Source organism: Dama dama, chromosome 18, assembly GCF_033118175.1.
Source record: "Dama dama isolate Ldn47 chromosome 18, ASM3311817v1, whole genome shotgun sequence".
In the NCBI taxonomy this organism is placed as follows: domain Eukaryota; kingdom Metazoa; phylum Chordata; class Mammalia; order Artiodactyla; family Cervidae; genus Dama; species Dama dama.
Genome location: NC_083698.1, coordinates 101,865,780 through 101,886,377, shown reverse-complemented (window position 1 = coordinate 101,886,377; position 20,598 = coordinate 101,865,780). Strand labels below are relative to the sequence as shown.

The window sequence follows — 20,598 nt, the reverse complement described above, 5'->3', positions numbered from 1 at the left end:
AGAGCCTGAAAGAAAAACAAAGTTCAAGTCTCTGTTGGTCCCAAGAAACAGGCAAAGCAGAGATTCAGAATGTTTAGAAAGAAAAGTTCAAATAATGGCAAACAGGGCAAATACAAACACAAGCAAAGCATGAGTTGTAAACTAAATATCAGAGAAGGCTTAATTCAGACCAAAAAAGCAGCATAAATCATTTAAGGGTACTCATAACACCAAGTAATGCAATTAACACAGAAGATATAACAGCTATAATGATGTAACTTCAAATGAAATAAAGTCATTCTTCATAAAGCACATACTACTAGTGATTTACAGATAAACAGAAAAACAGAAGCAGTAGGAGACATTAGCTCACTTTTCTCAGTCCCTATCAGATCTTTGAAAAAATTACTATGTAGAAGATTAAAATAGCATAATTAATAAAGCACATCTTATTAATATTTCAAAGACTCTGAATCTTGAAAAAAAATGAGTCTTCCTTCCAAATGCCAATGGAATACGCTCATATACACAAAGATCATATATCATGGTATCTTAAAAAATTAACACAAAATGTAAACACTGTGTAAAAGAAATTTTATAAAGAATTGCTTAGTAATGCAACAAACCTGATCAAATGGAAAAACTTTCATACTCTTGAACAGGAAGACTGAGCATTATAAAAATGTCAATTCCCTAAGTGATTCAATGAATATAGTGCAATTCCAAAGTAGCAACAGTATTTTTAAGTTAGATTATATGTGCTAAAATCATATAGAAAACAAAAAGCTTGAACAACTGGGACATTTTTATAAAAGAAAAGTCATAAGGAAGACTAAACCTTTTGTATTTTCAAGCTTCAGAGGATTATAGTGATCAAACAGTGTGTTACTGTGCAGGACTAGAGAGATGCATCGATGGATCAGAATAAAAGGCTGTAAATAAACAAATGTATATTGGATTGTTTTATGAAAATGGCATCTCAGATCAGTGATGCAAAGATGGATTACATAATAAACATACTGAAACCTCATCAAAATACAACACAAATTCAACCCCTTCTAAAAACTTTACTTTTTATTCCATGCGCTCTTAGCACATTTTTGTTATTCTTCTGAATTCTTATAGAAACTTTTGCCTGGATAATTCATTAGGTATTTTAACTTATACTGAATAATTTAAATATTTCATTGTCATCTTTTACATATTAAAGTCTATTTCCTGTGTTGGTGGTAAATTATGTGAGGTCATGAACCACACCTTATAATTCTTAATATCCCATTTACAGTTCATTTCACATAATAAGTGTTCAGCATTATGTAGACTGTAAGAAGCTTCCTAAACTTCCGAAACTTCAGTTTAATAATTTGTATAATGAATTATACAACTATTCAGCCCAGATGATCTTCAAGACCTGTCTTAGTACTAACTTCAATGGCAATTTAATTGCTGAGCATTACTCAAATTTGCCACTAGATGGTACTGACACCAAATAAACGCTACTTAAGAAAATTAACAAAACAAAAAAAAAAAAGAAAATTAACCTTTTTTTTTTCCTATTTATTTTTATTAGTTGGAGGCTAATTACTTTACAATATTTTAGTGGTTTTTGCCATACATTGATATGAATTAACTTTTTATTAGGTGAGTTTTAAAAGTGAATAATCAGAATAGGTAGCTTGTTATGTATACCAGTAATAATTTGTGAAAAATAACAGAGAATCATACGATTCTTTCTCCTTTTTTTAAGCAGACAATTATTTGCTAATAAGTAATGAATATCCTCCAAAACACATTATTTGCAGTGATGTTTGTGAAGTCAACACAAAATACATTGGTAAACAAGTGCTTACTGAATTCCTACTCTGAACACAATAATATAATAGTTGTTTGAGGCTGCATAAAGGTAAATCATGCATGAGTGCTCTTATAAAAAAAAAAAATGAAACAGATACAATTTTTAAAAATAAAATACAAACTAAAAATGAAGTTAGTCAGAGGGTGCAGGTATTACTTTCAGATCAGAAATCAGCATTGGTCTTCGTGGGGACTGGGACATTTTATTTTGAGACTACGGGCTCAATTTATTGTGTCATATAAAAAAGAAAAGCATTTTAAAGCAGATAGCAGAGGATATTGAATGTCAAACAAGACAATGAGGTAAAATTGAAGACTTTTCCACATAGAGCTGCATGATCAGAAGTATATTTAAAAGTTATATTTGCCTGACTGAAAGTGAAGGGACATAAAAGGTATTTCATGCAAGAAAGCAGGAGTAGCAATATTCATATCAGACAAAACAGACGATAAAACAAAGACTGTAACAAAAGACAAAGAAGAGCACCATATAATGATAAAGGGATCAATACAACAGGATATTACACTTGTTAACCTAAATGCACCCAATACAGGACTCCTAAATATAAAGCAAATATTAACAGATATAAAAGGAGAAACTGACAATAATACAACAATAATAGGAGATTTTAACATCCCACCAACCTGGATAGACAGATCATCCAGACAGAAAATCGAAGAGGACACAGTGGTCTTAAATGATACAATAGACCAGTTTGACTTAATAGACATGTACAGAATATTTCACTCAAAAACAGCAGAATACACATTCTTTTCAAGTGTACGTGAAACTTTCTCTAAGATAGATCATATGCTAGACCACAAAACTCATCTCAACGAATTGAAGAGCCTAGACTATACAATAAAACTATAGTAATCAGAGAATCACAGTACTGGTACATAAATCAGTGAAACAGAGAGCCCAGAAATAAACCCACACAGTTATGGTCATTAATCTTCGACAAAAAAGAAAGTGAAAGTCACTCAATTGTGTCCAACTATTTTGCGACACCACAGACTATACAGTACATGTAATTCTTGAGGCTAGAATATTGGAGTGGGTAGCCTTTCCCTTCTCCAGGATATCTTCCCAACCCAGGGATTGAACCCAGGTCTCCTGCATTGCAGGAGGATTCTTTACCAACTGAGCCACAAGGGAAGCCTGACAAGAATATACAACGGAGAAAAGACAATCTTCAATAAGTGGTATTGGGTAAACTGTAAAGGAATGGGATTTGAAAACTTCCTCACAACATATACAAAAATAAACTCGATTAAAGTTCTAAATGTAAGACCTGAAAGCATAAAACTCCTAGAAGAGAACATAGGCTGAACACTCTTTGACATAAATAGCTGCAATATTTTATTTTTTGCAGATCTGCCTCCTAATCCAAAAGAAATAAAAGCAAAAATAAGCAAATGACACCTCATTAAAAGTTTTTGCACAGCCATGGAGACCACTGAAAAAATAAAAATAATCTACTGATGGGAGAAAATAATTGCAAATGATGTGACCAATAAGGGGTTAATATCCAAAATATAAAAACAGTCAAGATAACTCAATATTTAAAAAAAAAAAAAAAAAAACTCAATTTAAAAATGGGCAGAAACCTGAATAGACATTTTTCCAAAGAAGATATAAAGATGGCCAACAGGAACATGAAAAGATAATCAATACTGCTAATCATCAGAGAAATGAAAATCAAAACAACAGATATCATCTCATATCTGTCAAAATGGCCATCACCAAATAGAAAATAAATTACAAGTGTTGGTGAGCATGTTGAGAAAAGGGAATATTTGGTGTATACTGTAGGTAGGATTGGACTTCCCTGGTGTCTCGTAAATTGGTACAACTGCTATGGAACCCTGGTGGCTCAGGTGGCCAAGAATCCGCCTGCAATGCAGGAGGCCCAGGTTTGATCCCTGGGTCAGGAAGATCTCCTGGAGAAGGAAGTGGAAACTCAGTATTCTTGACTGGAGAACCTCATGAACAGAGGAGCCTGGTGGGCTACAGCCCATGGGGTCACAAAATGTTGGACACGACTGAGTGACTAACACACACTATAGAACACAGCATGGAGCTGCTTCAAAAAACTAAAAATAGAATAACCATATGACCTGAAGAAAATAAAAACTAATTCAAAAAGATACATGCACCCAAATGATCATACCAGCATTATTTACAATAGCCAAGATGTAGAAGCAATGTAAATGTCCATCAATAGATGAATGGATAAAGATGCCGGGTATGTACACACACACACACACACACACACACACACACACACACACATAATGGACTACTACTCAGCCACAGAAAAGCATGAAATTCTGCCATTTGCAACAAAGTGGATGGGTCAAGAGAGTATTATGCTTAGTGAAGTAAGTCAGACAAAGACAAATACACTGTATTGTCATTTATATGTGGAATCTAAAAAGTAAAACAATCTCCCTTAGTTCAGCATACATTAGCAATGTTAATCAGGCATCAACTGTATTCCAGGGGCTGTGTCAGAATCTAGGGAAACAAAGATGAATGAGATGAGTTCCTGTTCCTTTGATATCAAGAAGAGAACATAAGACAGCTGATTGTGCATCAGACAGGAAATGCAGGCACTTCTTGTTAAGATTCTTGAAAGAAATTCAGGAAACAGCCTGAACACAAGACAGGCACGCCTAAAAGAACACGTTGTGTTTTACAAACTATAAGACGTTTGAGAACAAAAGTGCTAGGTGGGAATATCTGGCCCTGATGCTGGAGAACTGGGTGCCGATGGGGAAGCATGGGCAGGACATCAGAGAGCTTTATGACCAAGCTAAGGACGTCGTCTTTGTAGACGGTGAGGAGAAAACAATGAAGCGTTTTAAAGAGGAGAGTGACGGGAGCAGAGTAGTATTTTCATTTAGGGGGCAATCTAGGAAACAAGCAACACAGCATTTATTAAGTAGAAAAGCAGAGGAAAATATGAAGCAAACATGTAAATAGATAGCTAGTGGAAAGCTGATGTATAACACAGGGAGTTCAGCTCTGTGCTCTGTGATGATCTAGAGGGGTGGGGTGGGAGGGGATATATGTATGCATACATCTGTTTCACTTTGTTACAGGAAAAACTAAAGCAATTACACTCCAATTAAAAATAAATTAAAAAAAAGAAAATATTAGGTAAGAAAAAAAATGGAGGAGGACCAGAGGGAGGCGGAAGAGACACAAATGCTTGCAATGCATCCACTCCTAGATAAATACTTCTATTTTGTTTCTGTATCTCTAGATGTTTTTCTTTTCAGATTAGTATTGGCCACATGACCTCAGCCCACCATGGGGACATTTCAGTCTAATCATGAATCAAAAGGGAAATGCTCCAAATGTCAAGTATGTTTCGTGTAGAGTCACAATGACTGCTTTAGTATGCTCTCAGTTCTGCGCCCTCCTGTTACCATGACAACCTGTACAGCAAAAGGCAAGGTTGATGAAGTTGTTTTGATCCAGAAGCTTTGCCTCTCTGTTTGAGGCTTCAGATTTTTTAATATCAAATAAACTACAGACAGCATTTGTGTATACTCTGTTATAAATTAGAAATATTAATTTATCTAAATTTCATATTTTAATATAGATGTTTACCTATGTACACATTTATGGGGTCTAAACCAGCCCAACTCACAGAGGCTTCTGGGTCTCAAAAGAATCTGGCAATAAACAACAAGGAAAAAGGAAAACCATATTACAGCAAGGCAGAATAACAATTTTGATGTTCATTGTTATTCTGCCTTAGCATAATATCACAAGTACAAAATGTAAGAATCAGGTTAAAGAAATAGCTGCCTAGCTCTCTCAAATACTACTGGGTTATTAAACTTTAATTTGATTAATATTTGATCTATCTACTGTCATCCTTGCAGTCTGAAAATTATTCATGCTTCCTTCTTTTATCTCTTTTAAAAAAAGTACACATATGCCACATATTCCTGTATTTTATGGGATCATGCTATACATCATTTTTGTAATTACTTATTTGCAAACTGCTTTTTACTCAATAGTGTAATGTGAGTTATACTATCAATAAAAAAATTCCATGCCATATTTTTTTAGCTACAATATTTTCCCTCACGAGGACATTTTATTCTATCCAGCTCTATTTTTTTAACATGCTGGGCTTTTTCAATTTTTTCTGTTATAAACAACATTGCAATGAACATCCCCCTAATTATTCCCATATGGATGCATTTCCTTAATTGTGTCCGACTCTTTGTGACTCCATGGACTAAATAGTCCGTGGAATACTGGAGTGGGTAGCTGTTCCCTCCTCCAGAGGATTTTCCCAACCCAGGGATCAAACCCAGGGCTCCCACGTTGAATGCAGATTCTTTACCAGCTGAGCCACCAGGGAAGCCCAGTATAAATGTCTAAACTGGAATAATTATACTACAAGTTTACTTTACTTCCAGCACTGTTAGCCTTCTTCATGCAACATGTTGCTCTAGTTCTCACTACAAGCTCCTGCGCTCAGTACATGTTATGCCTGTAAAACTTTGCCTGACACAAAAACAAAAATAACCCTTTAAGTAAGTTAGAACACTTACTCTGTGCTGAGTACTGATTAAGTACTTCTATTTACTTATCTTCAAACCATTGCAATGGAGTAGGTTCAGTTATGAGCCTCATTTTACAAATGAGAAGACAGACACAGAAAGTTTAAACTTCCCCAAGTTTATATAGCAGGAACTAGCTCCAAAGTGGGCCCAGAACCTGTGATTTTCAGTCACTGCATTTTACTTGGCACGACTCATTATTCAGGCTTTATGTAAAATATTACCTTCTCATAGGCATTCCTAGACCACTGTTACTAAAGTATTCCATCATCAACAAGTCCACAAATAATAAATACTGGAGAAGGTATGGAGAACACTCCTACACTGTTGTTCGGAATGTAAATTGGTGCAGTCACTCTGGAGAACAGAATGCAGATTCTTTTAAAAACTAAAAAAAAAAAAAAAAAAACTAAAAATAAAGCTACCGTATGGTTATTTTTAAATGAATGTAGTTATGTTGAACATCATTTTAATGTGCATTTCCTCACTTTATGTTTTTTGTTAAGGGTTTATTACTTGTTGCTTATTTTATATTTTAGGCTATAGAAGTGATGTTAGGCAAAAAGCAAATTCAAGCGATTTTTTTTTTTTATTCCAGTTAAAGATAGGTGGTAAAGCAGAGGAGACCATTTGTATCATCAACAATGCATTTGGCCCAGAACTTCTAACAAATGTACAGTGTAGTGATGGTTTTGCAAAGGAAACGAGAGCCTGGAATATAAGGAGCACAGTGGCCGGCCATCAGAAGTTGACAATGACCAGTTGAGAGTGTCACTGAAGCTGATCCTCCTGCAACTATGTGAGAAGTTGCCGAAGAATTCAGCACCAACCATTCTATGGCAATTCGACACTTAAATTGGAAAGGTGAAAAAGCTCGATAAGTGGTTGCCTCACGAGTTGATTGAAAATCAAAAAAAATCATTGTTTTGAAGTGTTATCTTCCTTCTATAACCAAATAAGGTAATTATATGAATCAATATGGGGCTTCACAGGTGGCGCAGTGGTAAAAAATCTGCCTGTCAATAGAGGAGACATGTGTTAATCCTTGAATCAGGGAGATCCCCTGGAGTAGGCAATGGCAACCTACTCCAGTATTCTTGCCTGGAAAATTCCATGGACAAAGGAACCTGGCAGGCTTGGGGTCACAAAGAGTTGGACATGACTGAACACACAGCACACACAATAGAATCTTTAAATTCCTACTGACATCAGCATGTTGCACTGAATACAGCTTAAAGTATAGCTCCCGTTGCCTTTGTCAGAACTGTGAGCCAAGAGTAGGTATATCCATACGCACTTCTGCAGGTGTGTGGGCCCATTTTATCAAAAAGTAAAGCTTACATGGGTAGGGTGGCAGATAAATAAGTAGGAGAGTAGAGAGTCACTGTGGTACAGGATGAAAATCTGCTAATTCCTAAGACTGGCCTAGTTATTTGTATATGAGGTAAGAGAGTGAGGCCAGAGGAAGTAAAAGAAAGCTGAAGCGGAGTGAGATGACTGAGACCAGAAGGAAAGAGGACTGTGAGTGCAAGCTTCCTTCAGCAAGTAATATATGTGATGATATTCTTTTATTTATCAGCTATCAGGTGCTCATCCACTGGAGGATACAAATAAATATGCTGTGACATCTAGGAAGGAAATATGAAATTCAACACAAAACAACTGAATAAGTTATATCAGAAGACAAAATGTAAACTGTGAAAGGTATAGTTCACTTATAGATGACACCTTGCAGGTAACAGAAAGCACTCCAGCTATTTTGAAGCAGAAAAGTATTTAATGCAGGGAAATGGGTGTTAACAACAAGTGTTGAAAGAGGCTAGAGACTGTTCCTCTAGTCTTTGCCACCAAGATTGACTCCTGGCATCAAATTCAGAATGGGATTATTAAAGGAGCAGCTACCTCTGTCTCAGCCAGGAAGCTGAGAAGTCAGGAAGCCGTCACCAAATCTGATTCCCCAGAGAGTATAGTGCTTGCTAGATCCTAAAACAGCTAATTCATATGCTGCCATCTCTCTCTCCCACTCAACTCAGGAATTTACTCACAATCGTAGAAACCCCATTTTGGATCACAGTCAAAGAGCACTCGCTGTTCAAAGGGCATGCCCTTAAAACACAGACCACAGGCACAGATGGAGATCTCAGGACACAACTAAGAGCTGACGGTTAACGTGGATGTGGTGAGGTCACATTAACATGAGTAATATGTTAATATCCAGCTGAGGCATGAAAGGAGAAAGGATGGGGGTTGAAGAGCAGGCTCCAAATCAAATTACTTCCTCTAATCACTTGTAACAGACTAGTCAGATCTGGCCTGGCAATAAGCCAGTTTCTTCAGCGCCTCTTTGACCTCTCGGTTCCTTAGACAATAAATGAAAGGGTTGAGGGCAGGGGTGACAATGGCATAGAAGATGGAAATGACTTTGTTCATGTTGAAGGCGTGAATGGCTCGGGGCCGGGCATACATGAAAATCGTCGCTGAGTAGAAGATGGTGACCACCACGAGGTGGGAGGCACAAGTAGAAAACGCCTTCTGCTTGCCTGTGGGCATGCGCACAACGGTGGCCAGGATGCATCCATAAGACAGGACAGTGACAGTGAGGGGGAGGAGGAAGACGACCAGTGCCAGGACAAAGTCCACCAGCTCAGCTGTGGACATGTCTGTGCAGGACAGGTTAAGGACCGGGGAGATGTCGCAGAAGAAATGGTTGATGACATTGGGGCCGCAGAAGCTGAGGCGAGAGATGAAGTAGGTCTTAGCCAAGGAGATGCCAAAGCCAATGGTCCAGGAGCCAAGAGCCAGGCGGAAGCAGAGCCCGTGGCTCATAATGGTGGGGTAGTGCAGTGGGCGGCAGATGGCCACGTAGCGGTCGTAGGCCATGGCGGCCAGGAGCACGCACTCCGTGCACATGAGTGCAATGAAGAAGTAAAGTTGTATCATACAGTGAGCGAAGGAGATGTTGTTGCTCACGGACCAAAAACTAAACAGCAGCTTGGGTACCGTCACAGAGATGTACCAGGTCTCCAGGAAGGACAAGTTGGCCAGGAAGAAGTACATGGGCTTGTGCAGTGGCCGGTTCTGCTGCACCAACAGGATGATGGTCACATTTTCAGCCACTGTCAGAATATAGGCCACGAGGAACATGAGGAACACTGCTGCACGCATGCCCCAGCTCCCAGGGAACCCCACCAGGATGAACCTGGTGACCCGTGTCTGGTTCTCCACTTCCATATTGGAGACACAGGGCTTAACTCTCCTGGGAGAAAAAGTTACTGGTCAGACTCCATGGTCCAGTTAGAACCTTCCATCTTTTGCCTTCTTTAACTAGTAACAACAGTAACAGATATCATTTTTTAGTAGTGCATTATAGGTTAGATCATACACTGGGTCCGTTATGTACACAATGTAATTTGATTCTCACATAGCCTTTTTATACATCTTAGTAATGAAGAAATTGAGTTTGGGAGAAGTATTAGTAACTTACCACATTCCCACTGGCAGCAAGGCAGTTACCTAGTTACTTAGTTCAAGTCTAAGTCTAAACAGCATGCTCTATCTATGACCCTACACTGTCTTTCACAACCACGTCCAAATTAAACCATATCAAACGACCATGTTTCATATTACCAATGCCAACTGTGAAGGATACATCTGGCTTTCCTGGCCTACCACCCACCCAGAGCGCTGGAAGTTCTGCCTTTATAACACTTTTCCCCCTGTGCTATCCATGGAGACAGAGTGAAACCTGTCATTATCTGTGAGGTACATGAGAAGGTGAGGTGGGGAGAGCTAGGCTTTCCGGTATTAAAAACCTGGACCTCAGTCGTAAATTGCTATATGAACCTTAAAATCTTATCATCTTCGAAACCCAAATTCCTCTTCTGCAAATGTGAATATTAATATTCATTTAGCTTATGTCAATGTGCATCAAAACCCAAATGAAACAATGTAAATAAAATTGTATATAAACTCTAAATGACAGTAAGTGTGAAAGGGCTCCTCCCCCATCTCAGGGCCTTAAAAGATAAGGATGGGCTCGCAGGAGTGAGGAGAGTGACTGTTGCGGGCCAAGCAGAGTAGTCAGCAGACATGAGCTTCCTCTTGGGGAGATAGAAGTCCTTGGGGGTAGAGGTGAGAGTCTCTTGGAGGGGATTTTTTTTAATTAGCAAACAATAAGAAACACATAATACATAATAAAATTTGAGACATTTTCTATGAAGGTTAAAGAAATGATACTCGTGTGATGGGGGAAGGTCTCTCTGCCCTCTGAGGAGGTGACATTTACACAGAAGGATGCCAGAGCCCCAGCCCTCTGAAGAGTGAGGTGGGAGAGAGCTGCCCTGAGATGAGGCATGCCGGCTGTGATGGGTGCAGAAGGAATGGAGGCAGAGGGGGGAAAGGCAAGCAGGGCCAGCACGTGTAAGACCCCACAGGTCATAATACAGGCTCTGAATAGTGGTCTAAATACCGTGAGAAGCAAGTGAAAGGCTTAAAGCTGAATAGGAGCGCAGTATGACTCACGCTTGGAAAGATCACGCTGACATGGAAAAAGACTGTGGGAGCAAGAGTGGGAGTTGTGAGATCGCAGGTGGCTACTCAAAGGTGACGGTGACCTTGAAAACCTTGTTTCACGGAAGTGAGTAGACTCCAGATATATTTTAAAAGCATCTTTAATGGTAATTGATGGAGTAAATATGGGAGGAAAGAGAAGAGAGAAATCAAAGAGGAATTTCAGGTATATGGCTTACTATATGGAAGTGACGCCATTTACCATAATGGGAAAAACTTTGGTGTTTACATTTCTCATAATTTAAGAGATGGCAATGGGCAAGAATCTGTTAGGGTTTTGTTCTGATGAGTTTTAACATGAAGCCTGAACAATAAGTCCAGAATTTCCTCTAGTAATAATTTATCAGTTATTACTAGACCCTGGGAAACTTGCTAAGTATCTTTCAAATAAGCCACTTAATCTACAAAACAAATGAATGAGGCACTGTTATTCTAATTGCACAGAGGACACTTCAGACTGATTAAGTAACATTGCCAAGTTTGAGAGTGATGAAACCCGAATTACAGTGACGCCATCGTCTGTCTGACTACAAAAACACAGCCTCAACCACAACGCTGTCTCACATACAGATCAGGAATACCAGATTTTGCACTCAACACCACTTCTTAAATATTTAAAATGTCTGATAATTTTAGGAAATATTCTCTAATTGTACTGAAATTTCATTATTGGCACAGGCTATTAAAGATGAGTCCAGATTTCTACAAATGTGACAGAGATGCCTGTTCAATTACTCATATAAAACAGAAATGAATATATAGAAATGCTTGGTAAATGTATCAGAGAAGAGAAAATCATTACAATAAAGAAAAGTTTGACAATAAAAATAAGTTAGAGATATTTTAGGCAGATGAATCAGAGTGAACAAAGGCAAAGAGATATGAAATAGCCTGACATTTTCAGGGAAGCATCTCATTAAGACCTACTTCCTCTGAGTGGGAAAATTATAAGTTAATAAATGAATAGAAACAGAAAAAGAAAGGGGAGGTAAAGAGAGAGAGAAAGGGCGTGGGGAAAGAGAGGAAGAGACAGTGTTAAGGACCAGATTGTAGATTCCTTCATATGAAATATTAAGGTATTTAAGAGTTATTCTATATTATAGACAATATGTAATCATTGAATGTTTTCAGCAGCTGATAACATCCTCACTTTCCACCCTGGTTTTTGTTATGGGGGGCATGGATTTGGTTGGATCAGAGTTGCCAAATCAGAGATTAAAACACTAGTTGGAATACACCTTCCTAGCTAACAAAGACACACACAAAGAAAAGAAAAATCACCCCAGTTACAATATTTATTAAAGAAAAGAAGACAAACATATTTAGACATACTTGTTCACAAGTCATATGAGTAACTTTGCACTCCTAGAGGAAGCTCAGCAACGACAACATATTTCCTTATTTCTCACCCACTAAATGAAGGGTGCAAGCAGTAATTATTGCACATGAAGAGGAGGACTTGACCACATGCGTTTTCAATGTATTATTTTACCATAAACTTTGTGGACCTTTACACTCATGGTAGTTTCTACTCCACTACAGTGTACTCAAACTTGTTACCCCCTCATTTGAGACCTTTACCAATGATCCAGAATCAAGCATTTTAGCTTCTTCTCTCCATTCTTGTGCCTGCTGTGTGTACACTTTTGCTTAACTCTGTATGGATTCTGTACAAGGGTAGGATACAAGTAATTCAGATATGATAGAAGCATAACCTCCTTCCCTGTCAAGACAACAGCAGTTTTTGTAGCCACCATCACAAATGAATTGCCAGGAAGATACAGAAGCACATTGCTGTCAGAAGGCATAATAAGAAACTGCAGGTTGGGATCAGAGCCTGGGGTTTTTATTTCTAACCCAATATCAAGAGACGTCCCTCAAACGTAGTAGGAGGAATGTGCTCACTGCATACCTGGCTGTGCTTAGAGCTCAGAAAATGAGATTATCACCCTGACTGATTGCTGGAGATTGAGAGTGGATAGAAGAAGTGTGACAACAGAATTAAATGTTTAATATTTAAACATCACTGTGCAGTATGAACCTGAAACAGAGCTGAAATTTCATTATAGGCACAAGCTATTAGAGATGAGCCCACATTTTAAGAAATGTGACATAGAAACATATTCTATCATACATGTAAGACAGAAATGAACATACAGAAATGCTTGGTAAATGTATTAGAGAGGAGATAATCATTAGATTGAGTCCTACAACAAAAAGTGATGTTCTGAGAAGGGACTCTTACCTTGGCTCAGCAGCCTCTAAGTGGCTGGGATGTGAAAAGAAATTCTTCACTGACTCTAAAATAGGAAGAAGTAGAAAAAAAAGATTCAGGTATTGGATAGATGTGAGACGCGCACTCTCTAAACCTACAAAGGGTGAATGGGCACAGGTTACCCAACTGCTTCCAAACTGATAGTCAGGACTAGAGGAGAGGTGAGTCCTGGACACTAGGAACACATCTGTGCCTGATGCGGCTCCAGGACAGCTCTCCCAGTATCCTGGGGCCAGAGCACCCATTGCCTTCCTGCAGGAAGCTGCAGTGGTCTTAGGCACAGCACGCTGTGAAGATCTTTGGATTCTGAGGGTTTTATACGGTTTTAAAACTTGCCGTACATCTCTGCAAACACCCAGGAGAAAAGCACTTTGAAAAGGCAGTTCAGGTCTCTTCTGGGAGCCGTGAGAAATTTCTATTTGCCTATTGTGGTATCTAACTTATTTTCTACAGTATTAGTTCCATAGGGGAAAGAAATCCTTGCTTTGAAAAGAACCACCTGTGATTTTATTCTTTGCTGAAGCACAAAGAGAAAAAAAAATTACTACTTTTAAATCTATCTGCAGATTTTCAGGATGGCCTGTGGCTCAGATGGTAAAGAATCTGCCTGCAATGCAGGAGACCCGGGTTTGATCCCTGGGTCAGGAAGATGGCAACACACTCAGTATTCCTGCCTAGAGCATTCCATGGAAGAGCCTGGAGGGCTACAGTCCATGGGGACGCAAAAAGCCGGATACAACTGAGGGACTAATGCTTTCACTTTTCATAGATTTTTCAATTATTCAATCTTCAGTTACTTAAAACAGGACAATCATATCAGCACTCCATAGGAGATACTAATATCCAAAGTAAACACACTGCTACCTTTTGTAAAATTTTAAATAAAGGTTTTTGTTTGAATGCTTCTGCTGTAATTGTGGGCTAAATATATTTATCATAATGGGATCATTACTTTGTCTGTCAGCTGCCTTTGGGAACCACTTGACCAGTATTTCATGTTCTAGGACAAAATTTTAGTTTACTGAAATCACTTCTCCTGAAATCTGAAGAACTCTTAAGTAACCCTCACAGAAGCAAAAGCTGTCTAATTCATTGAGGTTTCATGAAATGAAAAATGGAGATATTAGTAGTTATAGGCAATTCAGTCTTCCAATGTGTCTATGATAATTAAACAGGCTTTAACACAGTTTATAGGGCTGATATATGAATAGATATCAAACAGTGATAACACCCATATACTGGACTAACACTTAGCAATAAAAAAAAAATGAACTGTCCTTTACCATTAAAAAATCTAGACATAACACACAGGTTTCCGTAGTGTAGTGGTTATCACGTTCGCCTAACACGCGAAAGGTCCCTGGTTCGAAACCAGGCGGAAACAACACTGGTAGGCAATCTTATTTTGGGCCTTCCCTGTGACTCAGACAGTAAAGCATTTGCCTGCAATGTGAGAGACCCTGGTTCGATCCCTGGATTGGGAAGATCCCCTGCAGAAGGAAATGGAACACAACAGATACAAGATGAAACACAAAAAAATAAAATCAACAGCTAAGGGACCTCAGGACCTGAGGGGAAACACAGCAGAGAGTGAGTTCCCTGGGTTTCCTTAATGCTTCACACATATCCTGGACAGAGATCTGCAAAATTATCCAACCTGCAACTGCCAGCAAGTATTAATATATATGTTAATATATGTATTAATATATATATATCTCTCTCTCCAAGAAAAGACCATATAGCTGAATTCTAGGATAAGATAGTGTCAGTGTCATGGAATATAGCCAGTTTGTATCTGATGAACATCTCCTACCTATTTGAGATCATTTGTATGGAATTCTGGCCCTAAACGCCTTGTGTAAAGACACAGACACAGTAATTCATAGAACACTCTGACGATAGACATTCCCGATCTTTGGAGAAGTGTGCTCCGCGTTGTCTCCCTGGCACATTGCCGGGTTAGCACAGATATTGTCTGGTGGACCCTCGGTCATTTCTTTCCATTAGTGCCCGCCACATCATGATATATTTAAGATCAATTTGGGAAAACTGTGGATGATATCAAATGATACATTTTGGGGGATGTCAGTTGTTCTAGGATTTTAGGATAAAAGGATTCAGGATAAATAGGGTTTGAAACAAGTGCCTTATTTTTAGTTGTTGCAATTTGGTGTTCATACTTCAGCTCTATTAACTGTTCTTTACCACTAGCACCACCTGGGAAGCCCTTCAAAGTAAGTGAAAGTCCCTCAGTTGTGTCCAACACTTTGTGTCCCCATGGACTTTAGCTTGCCAAGCTCCTCTGCTCATGGAATTCTCCAGACAATAATACTGGAGTGAGTTGCCATTCCCTTCTCCAGGGGATCTTCCCAACCCAGGGATCGAACTAAGGTCTCCTGCATTACAAGCGGATTCTTTACTGTCTGAGCAACCAAGGAAGCCCAAGAATACTGGAGTGGGTAGCCTATCCTTTCTCCAGGGAATCTACCTGACCCAGGAATCAAACCAGGGTCTCCTGCATTGCAGGTGGATTCTTTACCAGCTGAGCTACCAGGGATGCCTTTAAAAGCCCTTATTCCCTTATATACATCCTTTTCCAGCCTCTTGCTTCCCAGTCTTTTTAGTCTGGTTGCTGGCTGTCTTGACTGTTAACCCTAGTATCAGGCTGCCATAATTTTGCCTTTAAATATTTTCAGCAAATGCCACCTGGAAAGCCATCCCAGTCCTGATAATACTCAGAGTCAGTAAAACAAAGGCCAGCCTTTATGTCAGCTCTTCAGGTAGCTGCCAGATATGTTGAAACAGCCAAAATTCTTTGAGTAAGGTCCAGATTGCTGTCTTTTACTTGCAACCTGCACCAAGAGTGTAGACTGTAACCTTCATGGCTGTCACCAATTTGGGAGGTGAGAGGTAATAAGTGGGCAGCTGAAATGCCCCAGTACTATTTTACCATAATGCAGTGTTTTCTGTTTTTATTAATCTTTCCCCTTTTGTAGTCAGTTTTTTACTAGATTTCAGAGTTCTGCAAAGGTTAATTCCAAAAGTTTTTGCCAGCTTATTTGCTGTTTTGTGGAGAAATAGTCTTGGAATTCCCTGCTCCACAATTTTCAGTAATGTTTACAAAAACATCGTTACCTTAAATATGCATATAATTTATATTTATTTATATAAATATGTGTACATTTAATTAATCTACATATTTGAATACACATATACATAAATGTGGGTTCCTCTAGTGGCTCAGTAGTAAAGAATCCACCTGCAACGCAGGAGACATAAGAGACGTGGGTTTGATCCCTGTGTCAGGAAGATCCCTTGGAGGAAGACACAGCAACTCACTCCAGTATTCCTGTCTGGAGTATCCCACGGACAGAGGAGCCTGGCAGGATACAGTCCACAGGCTCACGCAGAGTAGGACAGAGCTGAAGTGATTTTGCTTGCACGCATGCACACACACATACTTTGCATATTATCTTTGCATCTTTCAACCTTGCCAAATTCCCTTATTAATTCCAAGATCTTTGTTGTAGAGTCCTAGAGACTTTATATGTAAATGATAGTGCTGCCTGAGAACAAAAATGATTCTGTTTCTTTCTAATTTGTATTCCCTTTATTTCTTTTTCTGGCCTTATTTTGGCCAGAATTTCCAGATAAGAGAACTGATAATCAAGGACATTAAACATTCTTCTCAATCTCAAAGAGAAAATGATTCCGCTTTTTGCTAATAAATATTGATGCTAGCTGTAAGTTATTTGTATATACATTTTATTGGGTTAAGAAGTTTCTTTCTATACCTAGTTTGCAAAGATTTTTTTTTATTAACATTAATACTTTTTGCCACCTATTGAGGTGCTAAACTGGTTTCCCCTTTTAGTCTACTGATACAGGGAAATATATACATTGATTTATTTTAGGATGTGGAACTAAATTAAAATATAAGCTATTATATTTTTGCAAAATATGGGGATTTATTTGGCAATATTTTTAGAATTTTGTGTGGCTGTTCATGATTGCTATTGATCTGTGGTTTTCTTTCTATAATGTCTTGGCTTGGTTTGGCCTGACTTCATAAAATAATGTGGTGTTTACTCTTTTTTTACATTCTGGAAGAGTTTGAACTAGTATTAATACACACACATGAAAAGATGCCCTATATCATGTGTCATCAGGGAAATACAAATTAAGTCAATAATCAAATACCACTACACACTATTAGAATAGCGAAAATCCGAAACACTGGAGAATGCTGGAGAAATATGGAGCAACAGGAACTCTCATTCATTGCTGGTGGGAATGCCAAGTGGTACAGCCACTTTGGAAGACAGTTTGGTGGTTTTCTACAAAGCAAAACATACTTTTACCATACAATCCAGCAATCATGCTACTTGGTATTTACCTAAAGGAGTCCTAAAGGAGTCAAAAATATGTCCACACAAAACCTGCACCCAAATGTTTATAAGCAGCTTTATTCAAAATTACCGAAAATTAGAAGCAGACAAGAAGTCCTTCAGTAGATGAATGAATAAACTGGGGTACACTCAGACAATAGAATATTATTCAGTTCCAAAAAGAAATGAATGATTAAGCCATGAAAAGACATGAAGGAACTTAAATGCAAATTACTAAGTGAAAGAAGCCAATATGAAAAGGCTGTATACTGTATGATTCCAATTATAAGACATTGTGGACCCCTTCTCCCCAAGTTTGCAGTGACATATAATTGATGTGTGCTGTTTGGTATCTATTTTTATAACTTTTTCCATTTATTGTATCTATGTCAACAGAAAGACAAAGTAAACAAATGGAGTGAACTGGAGAATCAAAATTGAAAATAATCTAGGCAGGTTGGTGTGTGAAAATCAATAATGATTAGCAAAACAAAATGCACATACCTTTGTTTAAGTTTAAGAGAAAAAGAGTACAGTGAGTGTGGAATTTTTGTAACAAGTTTATAGGAACCAGGTCTTTGAAAATTAGTTGAATAAAAGACTATGGTAATGAATACTTTGGAAATAGATAGTGGTGATGCTTACACAATATGGTGAATGTAATTAATGCCATTGAAGTACACACATAAAATGACTAAAATGGCAAATTTTATATTATATATTGTATGCTTTACCACAATAAAAAAACACTATAGTGAAGCCACAGATTTCTCATCTTCAAAGCAAATAAGATCCAGCATAATGATCTGAACAAATATTCTGTCATATTTATTTCAGAATATAATATCACAGTCTAGATTTAGGCGTAGAGAGTATTGAAAGCTCCAAAACTGATGTTATTTTTTTAAAGAGTTGAAAAAATCATTTGGAGGAAATAAAGCTATTCTAAAACAATTGGAGTATTGTCAGGTATTCTCTCTTCTATTCCACAAAAGTATAAGTAGACCTAATTGTCAGAATTCATCTATCCATTCAATCCACAAACCAGGTCTGCTTGATGAAGCCATGCATTATTCCTTTAAACATTGATAAGCTATTAAATTGTAAAAATGGGAGAAGAATCCTAAATACTACTGGATACTTGAGATAAGATGATCTAAGAAAAGGCCCTTTCATGAATCACTGATATGTAAATTACCTGGTATTGGCCTACATAAGGAAATCCATTAATTATGTGGAGAAATTCTTCATTTGAAATCCAGGATCTCACCATAATAGTCTTCTTTAGTGTAAATGTGGCAGTCCCACCTTCACTTATCTGATCTTCTTTTTGATTTTGATGATAGATAACAAGACGTTCTCATAGTCTTTACCCTTTGTATCTGAATTTCTCTAAAACTTTGCTGAGAGCAGCCATAACTTCTTTATTTCTCAAGCTGTAAATCAAGGGGTTCAACATAGGGGCCACCACAGCGTAGAACAGAGCAACCATCTTTTCCCCGTCCACTGAGTAGGCGGACCGTGGCCCCAGGTAGGTGAAGATGGCTGTACCAAAGCACATGGAAACCACGATGAGGTGAGAGGCACACGTCCCAAAGGCTTTGCTACGTCCCTGAGCGGAATGAATGTGCAGAATGGCAGCAACTATACGACCATAGGAAAACAGAACCAGTGAGAAGGGAAGCATGATCATCAGAAATCCTGAGATGGCCACCATGACCTTGTTGAAAGAGATATCCACACAGGCTAGCCGCAGCACTGCTAGGGTCTCACAGGCAAAGTGATTAATAACGTTGTGACACAGGGGGAGCCGAAAGGTGATGACTGTCTCCACCAGTGAATTCGTGAAACCAGCCCCCAGGCAGCCAGCAGCCAGTCCCAGGCACAGCCCTCCATGCATGATGACCGTGTAGTGCAGTGGGTAGCACACTGCCACGTAGCGGTCATAGGCCATGGCCCCCAGCAGTAGGAACTCAGACGCAGCCAATGCCAGGGATGCAGAGAGCTGGATCAGACAGCTGTAGAACGGGATGGACTTCTGGGCTGCGAGCAGGTGGACCAGCATTTGAGGGGCAATACTGCTTGAGTAACAAAGGTCCACAAGAGATAAAACACTAAGGAAGAAATACATGGGGGTATGAAGCCTGCTGTCCAGTCTGATCAGAAGAAGGATGAGGACATTTCCCACAATAGTCACCAAGTACATGGCCAAGAACAAGACAAAGAGGGAGACTTGAGTCCCCCAGTCGCTGGACAGCCCCAGCAGAATGAACTCGCTCATCCATGTCTGCGTTTTATTTCCCTGACCCATTAGTTTCTAAGAACTGAACTAAAGACATCAAAATGACAAAGAAACTCAGAATTGGAAGGTGGCTTTCATACCACATGGAGAACCTACTCGTTTGAACTTAAAGTTCTCCCTGAATGTCAGCCAGATCATCATCCAAACTCTGCTTAACGTATTTCTAGAGGAAGAATGCAATGGTATCCAGTTGTGCAGCTGGAAATCAAGGGGAGAAGTGGTTACATTCTTGAAATTCAGTTTATTAGAATGTGAGTTTTCTCTCAAACATCTACCCTTAAATGGAGGAAGGAAATTAATGAAGTGTTTAGATTTAAAATTCTAGCTAACTTAGTTATTAGAGGGGATAATTCCTGTCTTTCTGGTGAGAAAGTGTTTAGCCCACATGAAAGATCTTCTTCTGAATTCTGCATGATGTTCAGTACCATTTAAGTTTTTTGTTTTGTTTACTCCCTGGATGTCTCAGACACAACTGTGCTCACCCCTCCTCAATGGCATGTATTCATGAAATCCTGAATATTTTAATTAATATTCTCATACTTATTACCAAGGGATTTTGAATTTGTTTTCTGTAATTTGCCCTTTTAATCTGAGAGTGTCAGGTGGAAGGTCTCATCTTCACCTACCTCACACCAGTGGCC

At 38.6% G+C, this 20,598-nt stretch overlaps 2 protein-coding genes and 1 non-coding gene across 3 annotated transcripts; 1 reads left to right on the top strand and 2 right to left on the bottom strand.

Moving 5' to 3' along the window:
• Positions 1-8,721: 8,721 nt before the first annotated feature.
• LOC133072939 (olfactory receptor 6B1) lies at positions 8,722-9,654 on the bottom strand. Its single transcript, XM_061166475.1, has one exon. The coding sequence runs from the start codon at positions 9,652-9,654 to the stop codon at positions 8,722-8,724; it is 933 nt and encodes a 310-aa protein (XP_061022458.1).
• A 4,924-nt stretch (positions 9,655-14,578) lies between these two features.
• On the top strand, positions 14,579-14,651 carry TRNAV-AAC (transfer RNA valine (anticodon AAC)). Its single transcript has one exon. It is a non-coding gene; the product is annotated as a tRNA-Val (tRNA).
• Positions 14,652-16,035: 1,384 nt separating this feature from the next.
• LOC133073097 (olfactory receptor-like protein OLF3) lies at positions 16,036-19,966 on the bottom strand. The gene is made up of 3 exons (XM_061166565.1): positions 19,038-19,966; positions 17,581-17,596; positions 16,036-16,119 (listed from the first exon to the last, which is right to left on the bottom strand). The coding sequence occupies exons 1-3, from the start codon at positions 19,964-19,966 to the stop codon at positions 16,036-16,038; spliced, it is 1,029 nt and encodes a 342-aa protein (XP_061022548.1).
• Between the last annotated feature and the right edge of the window lie 632 nt (positions 19,967-20,598).

Excerpts from the sequence above, each read along its gene's own strand:
- LOC133072939 (XM_061166475.1), bottom strand. The coding sequence starts at position 9,654 with ATGGAAGTGGAGAACCAGACACGGGTCACCAGGTTCATCCTGGTGGGG.
- LOC133073097 (XM_061166565.1), bottom strand. The coding sequence starts at position 19,966 with ATGGGTCAGGGAAATAAAACGCAGACATGGATGAGCGAGTTCATTCTG.